The sequence below is a fragment of the Elephantulus edwardii genome, unplaced genomic scaffold (assembly GCF_000299155.1).
Source record: "Elephantulus edwardii isolate Elephantulus edwardi_28Jun2011 unplaced genomic scaffold, EleEdw1.0 scaffold00037, whole genome shotgun sequence".
Classification (NCBI taxonomy): Eukaryota; Metazoa; Chordata; class Mammalia; order Macroscelidea; family Macroscelididae; genus Elephantulus; species Elephantulus edwardii.
Window position 1 is genome coordinate 5,940,786 of NW_006399787.1, and position 14,181 is coordinate 5,954,966.

Genomic DNA, 14,181 nt, shown 5'->3' on the forward strand with positions numbered 1-14,181 from the left:
TCCCAATATGGTCTGACACGAATAAGCAGATGTAGCAATCCACTCTTGGGTTGGGGGAAAAAATACAATGAAACCGGTCTCCATAGCCCCTCCCTAAATTCTTCCCATCATATCTCTACCACCTTTCAAACTGGAATAAAGAACAGTAATAAAGCCCAGGTAGTTCCGATAGGAACTCCAGATCTTCAGTGAAAACAAATTTTATCAATTTCATCCTTACATTTTTCTTTATTTTTCTTTTACATTGTTTTAAATGACTTTAAATGAAAGTTTACAGAGACTTAGGGTTTTCATCCATTCATTGTTGCCTTTTTCTCCCTGCCCAACCCCTCCCCTCCAAGTCACTCTTCTCCTTGAAAAGAAAATCTCTTTCAGTGTTATGCATTTAATCCAAAAAAACAATAGAGCAGAGACACCTTCCCAGAGACTGTGCTGTTAACTTTATAGGATTTATCTCATTTAATACTGTCAACACCCCCTGTGATTTCTTATTATTTCTACTCATTGAGAGGCAGGATAGCAAGATCATTCGGAGTGTGGGCTCTGGATCCACACTGTGGCTTTAGTTTCAGAAGTTGCATACTTCTTATTAGCTGGGTGATCTTGGACCTGTCACTTCACTTCTATACCCCTCTATGTTCCCATCTACCAGAAAAGAAGAATGCTCTTGTAGTGCAGAGTGCCTGTGAGGTTACAAGAGGGAATGAATACACACAAAGCCATTAATATAGTCAAACACAGAGCAATGTCCCACGATCCCTGGCTGCTCTGGGGGCAAGTCGACAGCGAATTGTGCTGCTAGTCCAAAGGCTGAGGCTCTCGGGCAGCTTGAATTAAACAGCGGCTCAGTTGGAAAAAGATGGGCAGCTTCCCCTGTGTCATTTATATCCTCAGAAACCCGCGGAGGGTCAGCTGTAAGAGTTGATTCAAACTCAACAGCAGTAACTTAAGTTGGAGTATTGGTGAAGACAATGAGCTTTCAAAAACCTCCTGTGTGGGCGAATCCACGTCGTTCCCACTCCAGCAGCCACTGCACTAAATCTTACACAAGTCCTAAATTTTTTCTGCTCCTCAGTTTCCTCATCTGTGAAATGGGATGGTTATGCTCCTAAGAGTGTTGTGAGGATTAGAAGAGATAAAACAGGTAAAACACCCAAGATGTCAAGCACGCTGTGGTTTTCATACTAAGAAGAATATTATTTGCCCAAGGTAGGGCGTCTCATCTTTAGAGCTTTGTTCCAAAGCCACGTCTACTCCACTTTCACCTCGAGCCTTTACTCCTCTGGACCTGTACCCGTGGCTGATGACTGCACGCAGCTAAGGGGAGCCTGGGAGATCCTATCAGTCCCATGCCTTTAATGCACCTCACCTCTTTGTCCTATGAAGGTAGAGGAAGGTTGAATTGACTGGCAGCTGCCCCAGCAATTGGAGACACTTTTTCATGAGAAGCCTGCAGAGAGAGATAGGGGCCTCAAAAATAATTAGCCCCCAGCGCTGAGCCTGTGTGGTATCTCATTACCAAATGCAAATGCAAGTTCACATGCTCCTGGCAAAGTGCCTGCAAGACCCTCAGCCCTCCTGAATTTGGACCCACAGCCCAGCCCCACAGCACAGAGGCGAAGCCCGGCAGCTGGTGGTCAAGCTCTTCAGGGGAGAGGGCTGCTCTCACCCGAGCCCAGGAGGACAAGGAAGATGGGTATTATTTCTTTAAAGGAGGCTGAGATACTATAGGGTGGGGTGGGGGGAAAAATTGCTCTTCCCTCTGCAGTTAAAAGAGGGATAATTAGAGCAAGTGGCGGGCGGCTGCTCTGCCATTTAGCATACAGCATACCCAGGAAATCTCACTTGGTAATCAGGAGGAGAGGAGAAAGAGGAGCAATCAGACTCCTATTCAGGCTCCGTTTAGCAACAGCCCCGCTGGTTCTCTGGGCTGGTCCCATCCAAAGCCTGAATGCTGGGCAGGGGACGAAGTTGCAGAAGCTGCTCTCTCCATCCCTCCATTGTGCACACTCTAAGTCCTGCTCCGGGGGCTCCCTTCTCTGGCATCAGGGAGGATGGTGCTGAAAGGAGGTGTCCTTTGCCCTGTGATTACTCACCACTCGCCTTGTCAACACCCCCACTTTCCAAAACCATTCAGAGCTGACACAGATTAGTAATAATGCCATGTGACAATTTCAACAGCATGTGTGCTGGGAGGAGTGGGGAGGGGAGACTGTTATTACAGGAGAGCCCAACACTGGAGAGTCCAGCTGGGGCAATCACTGAACTTAACAACAGTACCCATTGTCTTTGAGGCAGGAGTGGGGGGAGCTGCCAGGGAGACCCACGGTCTTTGTTGTTGTTATGTGCCATCAAGTCGACTACGACTCATGGTGACCCTCTAAACAATGGATCTGAACTCTGCCCTGTCCTGTGCCAGCCTTATCATCTCTGATACACTTGAATCCTATGCTGCAGTCACTGTGTCAACCCATGTGATTGAGGGTCTCCCCCTCTTCCAAGCATGATGTCCTTTTTCAAGGATGAGTCCCTCCTAACGACATGCCCCAACTATGTGAGATGAAGCTTCACTGTCTTTGCTTTGTGTGCTTCTGAGTCAGAAGTGGCCAATAGCTGACCCTCCGGCGAGTTTGCAGGGGCAATTAATTGCATGGGAGGAGATTGCCCAATCTTCTCCCAGAGAGCAACCAATAGATTTGAACCACAAGCTTTTGGGACTGCAGCACAGCTTCTTATCACTAGACCACCAGAGCTTTGGCCCTCAGCATGTGCTCTGAGGCGAGTGCTTCCTCTTGGTGCATTATTCTATCTTTATTCTGGGTTTTGAGAGAGATGGGACAGAATCGTTACATAATGCTCAATACAAAGAAAAGTGAAGAAGAGAGTAGTACTCTCAGACCGCTAGGTCACAAACCAACCTGAATAAGACCAGTAGAAAGGATGGGGATGGGGCATCAATGGGTGCGCTACACCCTTTGCATGTTTGTAATAGGGCTCTCGTTCCTGTCACCAACATCTACTACTGACCACACTTCACCATCCAGTTCCAACACCTGAAAATCTAGCAGCTGAGACTGAGACAGGAGGTTTCTGGTCTGGGCACCTGTCCAAGCAAGGAGAGAAAGATAATGAATTAAAAAGAAAGATAATGCATACACATGAACTTTTTTTTTATTTAAATTCTAACAGAACAGGAATTCATGCCTCTTCACTAAATTGACCTAAAAAGATGAGCACACAAATAATATGGCATGAGTCCCATAACCAAATCCCTTGCTGTCAAATCAATTCTGATTTGATTAACTGACTCTGAAAACCCACAGGAGGGTCAGCTGTGGGTCGGTTCTAACAACAACGATAACAAGTGGCCCTAAAGGATGGAGTAGGGTGAACTTTTCATGTTTCCATGGTTGTAAATCGTTACAGAAATCAGCATCTTTCTCCCATGGAGAGTCTGATGGATTTGAACCCAGGCCCTCTTGGTAAGCAGCAGAGTGCTTCATGGGTGGTTATTGGTCTTAGGTGCCAAGGAGTCAGTTCCAGCTCACAAGGATTCTATGTACAACAGAACCAAGTACCACCTGGCCCAGTGCCATCTTCAAAGTCACTTCCATGTTTGAGCCCATGTGTGCTGCCCCGGTTAATCCACCTTTTTGGCGATTTCCACGTTTTTCATTAACCAAACATGATGTGTTTTCCCAGGGACCGGCTTCTCCTGGTAGCTTGTCCAAATCCTGTGAGGGAATCTCCTCATCCTCACCTTGAAAGGAGATCCAGGAGTTCCTATCAGCTTATGATGTCTTCTCCCTGGCCCCACCTCACCTGGAACAGGCTGATTTTGCTAAAAGGAAGCATTTGGGTAAAATGCTACTGAAATGTATACACATTGGTAGGGAATCAATTCTTCACAATCCCAGGATTGCTGAGAAATCCAATATGTGCACATTCATAACTTATTTTTTAAAAAATAAACAATCAAGCTTAAATTTATTTTAAGATAATTACAGACTCTCACTGAGCCACGAGGCGACTGCTCTCTAGAGACTTCACAAGCCTTCTTCACTTGCCTTCAAGTGTCAAGGCTGCCCCCGGTCAGGCAGGCTGCGTTCAACAAACTGTAAACAGCTATGCAGAGCCATAGCATCATCTTTATTCTCGATTATCTGTACTTCTTCTGTCCTCCCAGACCAGTATTGAAAAGGCAAGATCAAAAGTCCACATGAGAAAGTCTCACGTTGAGCACCAAATGCTCTATTTAAAAAAAAAAAAACAAAAAAAAAACCCAAACATTTTTCTGGCGAGCTCTGGTGCCCTAGTGGCAGGAAGCTGCACTGCAATCCCAGAGGTGAGTGATTCAAATCCACCAGATGCTCTGCTGGAGAAGGAGGAGCAATCTCCTCTTGTACCAGCCAGATCTCATTTGACGGTACACAAACACAAAATAAAAAAATTAAAAAAAACAAAACCCATAACGCTTACAGCAAAACTCTGAAGCCTCATCTTCCTTCAACACATGCCATAAAGCTGAACGTAACCATGAGCTGGGTTGAGTGAAGAGAGAAAGTTTTCTCAAGTAAAGCTTCTTGGACTTCACTTTGCAACCAAAATTAATAGCTCTTCCCCATGTGAAGCCGAAGACACATATGTCCATTACCTCTTACCCCCAGGTCCAATTCCCCACAGCAACCATCTCCAGCATCCTCTGGGTCTTGCCTAGAGAAGACGCCCAGCGGGTTACTGAAATGGTCCGAAGCACATAAGAGAGATGGGCCCATCTGTGCATCTTCTTGGGGTGCAGTGTGGAGACGTTTTGAGGTCATCAGGCGTAGAGAAGAACCAAGCAGGTTCAGCAGCCAACAACGCCACAGGCTGGCCTGAGGCTAATGGACCATGAAGACACCTCCTGCAGACTCTAGCCACATTGCTTAGAAGCTGCAGGAGCCCTCACAGCTCTTCCTGCTCTTCGAGCTGCTAAAGCATCCAGTGCAAAGGGAACCTTCCACACAGAGCGCAAGCCCTCACACCATCCAGTGACAGGCACCACCCTGCCTTCCAGCCACCTGGAACACAGGACCAACAGTTCGAAAGAAGTCTCCTGGTTTAGGTGCCGTGCCATGAGCCACGTAAAGGTCAGAAGAGGGAATGGCTGCATCCACACCAGTTGCTTCACAATCTCACCTTTAGGCAAATGGACCAGTGTTTCATTTTTTTAATCTAGTTTTATGCCGATCTGCTTGACACTTGTTAGCTGCTGTGATATTTTCTCCCCTTAACATTTTACAGGTGACTTTTTTCCCCCTCCTGATTACTCTCTAAAAATTAACTATGTGTGGCGAGCACGGATATTTTCTAATAGTCTGTGATATATTTTTGATTGATTAAACATGAGGGTAATTATGAGACCAACAGGCTCTAGGCAGGAAATTCTGTTACCTCCCCCAACATGTGCTCTCACCTCAATCATTGCCCTGCCCTGCTTTGCTTCCAAGTTAACCAAGTTCCACTGAAACACGAAAGTTTATCCACTCTGTTTATGTCTCAGGAGAGTTATGCCATGTGTATGCATTTACAGATAGAGGTATCAGCCCACAGCCACAAGATGGTTGGAGCCTTACAGAAAGAACTATTATTAAAATGCATAGATGTGTTCAGCTATTAGAAATCTGCTCCGAAGACATTCCGCTAGAGACTAGGAGGAAACACACAAACAAAAAAGAAAAAGGAGAGAGAAAAGACAAATTGTATACATACACAGTATAGAGAGTCTTGCTGCAGAAAGTGCTGATCCAAACCTGCCCAGAGGAAATGAGTTCTTTTTTAAACACAAAAATGCAATCAGGGGTAATCAGCAAGTTAACAACACACTTGCAAACACCCTGGTCCCTAGAAAGGAAGAATACCAGCTTTCAGTGCAAGTTCTGTGAGCAGAACAGATCCTCTGGGCTTACGAGAAAGCAAGTGATCATGTCAGCGTCTTCAGGCAGAACTTTCCTCAAAGCCAAGAAGCTCTGGAGCAGCAGCGGGCTCCAGACGGGACCTGTACATGAAAAGCACTCCAATAACAACATTCCCAAAGTGACTTTGGGGTCCGGGTTACCTCTATTATTCTTCTCCACCTGTCTTTGCGATGAGTCCAGCAGGGGAAAACGGAAAAGCAAATTAGGACAGTGCAAACATCTGGAAGGAGATATGTTACCTAACCCTCAAAAAGAAAGTAGAGCCCCATCCCACACACGGTTTACGACGAGGCCTAGAACAAGGCCCCACAAAATATCTCCAACCCATGTCACCTGTATAATAAACTCTGATTTTTAATGAAAAAAAATTTTTTTAAGTACTTAGTGGTGACTAAAGTATTTATCAGCCATAGCTGTTTTAGAGGTTGGGCTACTCAGGACCATTTAAGGAGCAACATCAATCAATCCTGAGGTGACAGGGCCTTGCCTGAATGAAGAGATCCTGTGCGTCAATGAGTAGACACTTCTCTGGCCCACACACCTGACCTCCCTCCTCTCCTTTACTAGTCGGTTCTCAATCTTGGTTACACATTGAAATAACGTGAGGAGCTTTAAAACTTAAGCATGACTCAGGTTCCACCCACACAGGCTCTTGATTGGTGAGGGATTTCGCAGGTGAAGTCTCTTAGGAGCAATCCTAGTGCCTCCAAGACACAGAACCACTGTTACTCCCTGCACCGAGCCACCATCTCTGTGAAGAGACCAACATGAAATGGCAACACACACACACACACACACAATCTCTAGAAAGATCCAAGGCTTTTTTTAAAAAAACAAACTTGTTCGATTCAACCTTTAACATACCTGCCTGTGTGGTCAGTCCTTAACACTTAACCACTTTGACACTTACTGTATTTTAAGTGTTTGTCAAGTTACTGGAATTAGGGCCACTTCTCCCAGGTTTACCCCTCAGCAACCGGAAGTTGGTGTGCAAGCCGAGGGCACCAAAAGTCTATGGGCACAGTGCTTCCTGCCCTCGTCTCTGAGAAGCCATGCTTGAACTTGGAAGGTTCTTAATGCTGTACAGAGTACTGTCAGCATCTTAGGGGTGGGAGGAGTTGGCTGGACAGGATTCCTGTCAAGCTCTGTGCCCCTTCCTGCTCTGCTCTCAGTGGGTCGAGAGGCCAGAGGAAAGCACATCTAAAGCAGGACCTCCGGGGAGAAATCCTACGCCAAGGCGGCAACAGTGTCTACCTGTAGATGACTCACCCCCTCACCCAACCTGACCTCCCAGACTATTTTAGGAAGAGCTGAAAGGCTGAGCTTGTTCTAGCCAGTCACCACCAGCAACCCGCCCTCCTTCAGTCTTCTTTGCACAGACATTTGCTGTGGCGGAGAGTGGCATCTGTTCTCAGGTGCCCAGGTCTTAAGGGGTCAAGAGGAACAGACACAATCTCTTTGCTAATTGCTATCTGATTTCTTGCCCTGTGCCAATCCTGCTAAAACTGCTCTTTGTTTCCACTGAGTGCAGTAGAGTAGGTGGAGTTGAGTTGCGATACAAGCCCTATAAGCCTACCCCATCTAGCCCTTTCAAATGGGATGGGTGAACCTTGAAGAACAGGGTTTATGGTTGAGAAGTCAAGGTTCTCCTCAAACTGAGACCTCACAGATCTTCCCTGAGACCCAATGAAGGGTTTTCCAGCCCTCCTGAAGGCAAGGGGCCCGATTATCTTCGATGTAGCTAAGGACATATTTTAATGCTAGAGTTTCTGTCCATTGAACATCTCTGTTCTCACCAAGTCCCTAAAGGGAGACGGGTGGTTAAGAGGGTCTTACCTTCCGAGCAGAGCTTGCCACCATAGCCAGTAGTCGAACAGTCACAGGTGGGGTGGCCATCCAGGAGAAAACAGATACCACCATTTTCACAGGGCCCCTCGCCGCAGGGCCCCTCGGCATCCAACTGGACACCCTGGCTCCCCAGGAGCCGAGGCTCTGAGTTGCCGTACTTGAGATCCAAGATAAATCCCCTGAAGCCGGGCATAGCCTGTACTCCGTCGAGGGTCAGCGCGGAAGGTCGTATGTCTGCAGGGACTCCACCAAGGAACAGGTCACTGACCACATCCATGTAGGGCCGCTGCGCCTGTAGCTCGCCTGACTGGCCCTCGCCGTCCAGCACCAGTGCAGTGCGGAGTCGGTCTCGGCTCACCATGAGGAAATGCCAGCTGCTGTCATTCACCTGCTTGTTCGACAACACAGCGGTCTCGGCACAGTCCATGCTGAAGCGAAGCTGGACGCGCCCATCGACCAGGGAGAGGCAGAGGAAGTCACAGACCCCACCGTCATCCAGGTACAGGAGCAGACCCGTGGAGACATTGGTCTTGAACTGGAAACTCAGGTCGCTGCGTGTGCTGGCATCCCAGCGAAGGTAGCGAGCCCACTGGTTAGGGAGGCCCATAAACTCCAGACCCAGGCAGAGCCCCAGCAGGGACCCCAGCAGGACGCTCACTTTCAGGGTGAAGAAAACCGAGTGGAAGGTGAAGCTCATGGTTGCTGCTGGGACAGAGGCCTGAGAGCGGGTGGACCAGAGTAGACCCCTGGAGGGGGTTGGCCCTTAGACAGTGGAAGGGCCAGAGGATTGTAAGGCAGAGGTAGGGAGACAGAACACAGAGGAAGGAGGTGCGCAGATACTGAGATGGAGGTGGGGAGGGAAGCTAGAAATCAGTAGCAAGAGGAAGGGGCAGAGGAAGACGACAAGGCAGCAGAAAAGAGGACAATCAGGTGGAGGAAGTGAGAAGCAAAGTGTCTCTCCGAGAAAAGATCTCAGCTATCCATGTGGATCCGGAGGCCTGATTCAAGGAGAAGGCGCAGGGCGATGAGAAGCTGTCAGCAATGCACTCCTCCGGAAGGGCCCCCAGGCGCCCCAGCCACCGAGGCCGGGCAGAGGGCTGGGGGTGCCGTGATGGAGGAGGAGGGAGCAGCGAGGTGAGTCCAGTGAAAGGTAGACACAGGCCACGGACCAGTTCTGAAGTTCTACCTCCTAGCAACGAGGGGCTGCAGGGAGGGCAGCAGCCAGGAGCTGGGAACTCAGGCAGGGCAGAGCCCAGGGCAGAGCACAGACAGCCTCAGGCTTCATGGTGGGGGCTGGTGGCAGCGCTGACCTGCCTCCTAGGACTCCAGAGAAAATACCTGAGAGCAGAGAGAGAGAAGAGGAGGATTAGAGTCTTGTGTGAGGGAAACTTTACATCCCACTTCACAAACACTGATGGTGTGCAGACTATGAGACAGGCTTTCTAGTGATTTCGACAATGCTCAGCCCTTCAGGAGGTAGGTTCTTCCAGAGCTCATCACCTGACCCCAAGCCCAGATCCTCAGGACATATTCCATCATCCTATATGTAAAGATCCTCGTTGTTAGACATGGTCAAGTCAGCTTCTTGTCAAGAATAGTGACTGTGGACAACAGACTGAAAGCTTGCCCTGTCCTGCCCCAACATCACATCTCCAATGTGTTTAAGTCCACTGTTACAGTCACTGGGTTAACCCTTCTCAGTGAGGAGCCTCCTTCCTTACACTGACCCTCTTCCCAGCAAAAGACTGTATAATTCCCCAAACTTTATCAGCATATCTGTATTGTTGTTGTTGTTATGTGCTGTCGAGTCGCTTGCGACTCATAGCGACCCTATGTACAACAGCCCTAAACCCTGCTCTGTCCTGTGCCAATTGCACTCCCTCTGACACACCCATCCCGATTACCCCAGTCACTGTATCAATCTACCTCATAAAGTGTAGTACACTATCCAAATACCAGAGTCAAGTAATCTAAATTTATTACAACAAATGCTAACACACTTTATTCTCATTCTCTCTCTCTCTCATACACATACACACACACACACACACACACACACACGAGTGTTTGCTTATTTACCTATTAAGAACCATGAAAATGGCATTCATCTTTTTCTATTTCTCTTTGATAACCTAGTACTTGGATGAAAAGATTATAAGAAAGTATTGTACTTTTAAATTTTTGAATGAAATATTTATCAAAATCAATAAAAACCCATCAAAAGGTAAGAGATCAGGAATGGTTTTGCTCATTGCTCAATGTTGGAGAAAAAGCCTTAAATGTGTTGTGAGACTTAAAAAGGTTTAGTTTAAACCCTTGTTACTCTATGTGGAGTTTGAGAGCAAATTTCTTGACCCATTTGTAGTCCAGACCTATTTGGGGCCATATTGCATGGTGCAAGTCCACTACCAGGGACCTCATCAGGGTGCTGAGGAACAATATTGTTAGTTTAAAGACTAAGGTGTGCCTGATTCAGGCCAAGGTCTTTTCAATCACTTGTTATGCCTCTAAGAACTAGACAATGAACCAGAATGACAGAAGAATCACTGCCTTTAAATTGTAGTGTTGGAGATGAGAATTGACTATTTTCTGGACTGGCAAAAAATCCAAGTATGTCTTGGGAAAAGTACAGCCAGAAGGCACCTTGGAAGTAAGAAAGGCAAAATTTCATCTCATATTTTGGTCAAGTTGGTAGGAGTGTCTATTCCTTGGAAAGGAACATCATGCTTGGAAAGTTGGAGGGTCAGCAAAAGAGAAAACCCTCAGTAAGATGTACCGACAGTGACTCCAGCAATGGGTTCAAATGTGTCAGAGATGATGGGGAAAACAATGGACAGGACAGGGTTTAGATCTATTGTGCAAAGGGTTGCTGTGAGTCGTCCTTGACTTTGCAGGACCTAAGAACAATAAATTAGCAGATTTCTTCCTTTCTTATTTATAGAATGGAAAGATATGAGAAAGGGATTATTAAGTATGTTCCTGTGTTTGTATGGTTGTGTGCAATACATAAAAATGTGAATATCTTTTAAAAAAACATAAAAATTACAGAATGAGTAACTCAACTGGGCAGACATAGAATATACCATGTGTAGTCAGTGTGGAAATTGAGATTGTTAACAGCTTCAGTTTGCTTGGCTCCACAATCAGCATTCTTGGTACCAGAAACCAGGAAATCAAAAGATGAATTGCATTGGGAAAATCTGCTGTCAGGGAGCTCTCCAGAGTACTGAAGAGCAACGATGGTTATCTGGAGACTAAAGTGCACCGGATCCAGGCCATGTTCTTCACAATTACTTGCTATGCAACAGAGAGCTGGACAATGACTAGGGATAATCGAAGGAGAATTGATGCCTTCGAGCTGTGGTGTTGGAGAAGTGTATTGAATATACCATGGACTACTAGGAGAACAAACAGGTTCATCCTGGAGAGGGTGAAACCAGGCTCCTCCTTAGAAGTTAGGATTCTGAAGCTTCATCTGACATACTTTGGACATGTTGCAAGGAGGAACCAGTCCTTGGAGAGGGATGTCATGCTTGGGAGGGTGGAGGGACAGAGGAAGACCCTGGATGAGATTAATTAACTCAGTGATTGGGGTAATAGAGGTGGGTGTGTCAGAGATGATAAGATTGGCTCAGTATAGATCAGGGTTTAAGGCTGTTGTACATAGAGTCACTATGAGTCAGTGACTCCACGGCACTTAACAACAACAACAGTCTATAATTGTTGGAGATATGCCAGCACTCAATCAAGTCAGACATCTGATTTCTGAGGGGAGCCATTGGCCCACCTGGATGAGGTAAAGAGTTCTCTGTTCAGGTGAATGTAACTTGCAAAATTTGTGTATGTTACTGCTTGTTAATGGACCTATTTGACTCTTCTCCATGGTCTTTATTGTCCACTGTTTTTACGATGGTCACATCATCAAAGCGAGTTAGTTAGCCTTGTTTTGAAGATGAAGCTGTTTTTCACTAGAAACAAAATCCTATTCCCAATGAGCAAACAATCGTAATCAACAAGAAGCTGGGTAAATGCATCCAAAGGAAAACATTAACCTTTTATCAGCAAAGTTGTAGTAAGGTGGCTCACAGTCTGCTATGCTGCTAGGAGCTGGGACGTTGGCATTTCAAATACCAACAAAAATCACCTTAGTGGATGGTCCCGGTGGAACTACCAGACTAAGTGGACTTGGAAGAAAAGGCTGAAGAGTTATCTATAAAAATTAGCCAGTGCAAACCTTGTAAATTGTCTGATAGAGTGATAGAAGTTAAGCCTCCCAAAACCTCTCAACAATGGATGGAAACCCACAGTGATGATGAAGGTGGCTCAGGGCTGTGCAACATTTCATTTTATTGCATTTTATGGTGTGCTGAGTTGGAGTCAACTTGACAGCAACTTAAAAAAACAAAAAACAACCCAAAACAGAAACTATAAATAAAACCAACCTTACTTCTCTAATATATTTCCTCCAAGCAGAGTGCTCAAAGTGTTGCATGGACAGCTCCTCATGGTACAGGGGATGCTTAGCCGAAAAATGAACACAGTGGTATGCTGGGGCTAACTCATATTGGCTTCTGCTAGCCAATTATTAGCATTTCAGAAATTTTTCATTTGTTGACATCACTTCAGTAGTATGAAATCAACTCTGTTTGGAATATTTACACCACGGATTTTGGCAAACACCACAAGTCAGAGTCCTAAGAAGGTGAGATATAAGGCAAGACATGAATGAGGGTAGAAAGCATTAGCCACGTAAATATAGGAGAGGACTGAGATGAAAGTCAGTGCAAAGGCCCTGAGGCTGAGGCAGCCTAGTGTGTGCAAGGAACCGCAGATGGGCCAGTGCTGTTGCAGGGTCAGAAGTTAGGCATGGTTATAAGAGGTTAGACCATGAGTCTTGACACAATCCATCTGAGTGTCATAGAGGTTACGCTCAATGAGGTAACTTAAATACCACGTAAGTGAAAAGACAAATTCCTTGAGTAGAGGTACCTTTGTGGCTTCAACAGATGCCATTTCTACTTATTTCCTTAAATCAAATGGTTAGACATGGATGTTTTTAGGGAATGTTCTCAACTATCCCCCTTTCCCTTCTCCCTCATCATGTATTTAACTTGGGGGGAAGTGAGTAAAAGGGGGCAGACAAAGCAAGCACAAGCAAAAAAGAACATCTCACAAGGGATGTCCCAGAAGTAGAATTTGTGATGAGCTGCTGTTGTTAGGTGCAGTCAAGTCAACTCTTATGCATATCCACCTTATGAGCAATAAAATACGAACCTTGTCCTACCCTTCACTGTCCTCACAATTTCAGCTGTGCTCAAGTCCATAGCTACAGTCACTGGATCAATCCATCTTGTTGAGTGTCTTCTTTTCTCTGATCCTCTACCTTTCTCAGAATGATGTCTTTTTCTAGATCGGACCTCTCCTGAAAACATGCCCAAAGTGTGTGAGATGAAGTTTCACCACCCTTTCCTAGAAGAACTCTGGTTGCATTTCCTCCGATAGGTGGATTGAGAATGTGAAGATCACAGTATGTAGGTACCAGAATCCATGCACGTGTGTGAACTCAAGACACCTGGTAAGTGTTTTCTCGGTGGTACTGCTTTGGCTGCTTCATCTCCTGGGAAGAACTTCTCCCTCTACCCCCACATAGCCTGCTTAGTCTAATGAGTCCAGTGGCCTGTAGACAAGATTCAAGCTTAGACTTATAGCCATGAGACCTTCAGTGGGTGAGAAGGACATTCACGTGAAGGGCTAGTGTCATGGAAAAGTAAAGGCATGGGGCCACCTCAACTTTCTGTCATAAAGACTGAATTCTGACAGCCTGTAGGTAAGTGAACCAAGAATCTATTGGTCTGGTCTAGACATCAGCTCTCCTCTGAGCCTCTGAAATCTCTTATTTGTATGGATTAAATGGCTTAGTCAATTCAGTTTCGTCTGTTGCGCTCTGATGCATGCCAGCCAGTGCTGGGATCAAAGCAGACTAAGACACCGTTCTTGAATTCAAGGGGTTCACAAAATAGTAGGGACAGCAAAACTCAATGACTAAATGTCCAGGCTCCGGAGGTTACTTAGAAGTAGAAACCATTTCAAAACTGTGGTTGCCACAGTGCCTGGCTTGCCCAGAACAAATACCCAGTAATCCTTTGTAGAAAAAGAACTTGTATTAGAATTTTGTAAATAAACTAGTAAAAAAAAAAAAATTAAAAAAAAAAAAGACTAGTGTAAACAGAAGCTCCAGAGAAGCCTTGAGTATCTCTTGACTTCTGACCTTTGTGCAGCCTGTATGCCACCTGGCTTCATACAACAAGCACAATCCTGAGTTCCAATGCCTCTCTGGATGTCAACATCAGATAACACAAAGGGGCAGAGCAGCACA

At 46.0% G+C, this 14,181-nt stretch overlaps 1 protein-coding gene across 2 annotated transcripts in view; it reads right to left on the bottom strand.

Annotated features, from left to right (window-relative positions):
- NRXN3 (neurexin 3) overlaps window positions 1–8,502 on the bottom strand; it is a 2,203,380-nt gene extending 2,194,878 nt beyond the window's left edge. For both annotated transcript variants that reach the window (XM_006884636.1, XM_006884635.1), the window contains exons 1-2: window positions 7,794–8,502; window positions 4,170–4,174 (exon numbers count right to left, since the gene is read on the bottom strand). In XM_006884636.1, coding sequence (XP_006884698.1) covers window positions 4,170–4,174; window positions 7,794–8,502 — 714 coding nt within the window. The remainder of the gene's footprint in view (window positions 1–4,169; window positions 4,175–7,793) is intronic.
- Window positions 8,503–14,181: the final 5,679 nt, after the last annotated feature.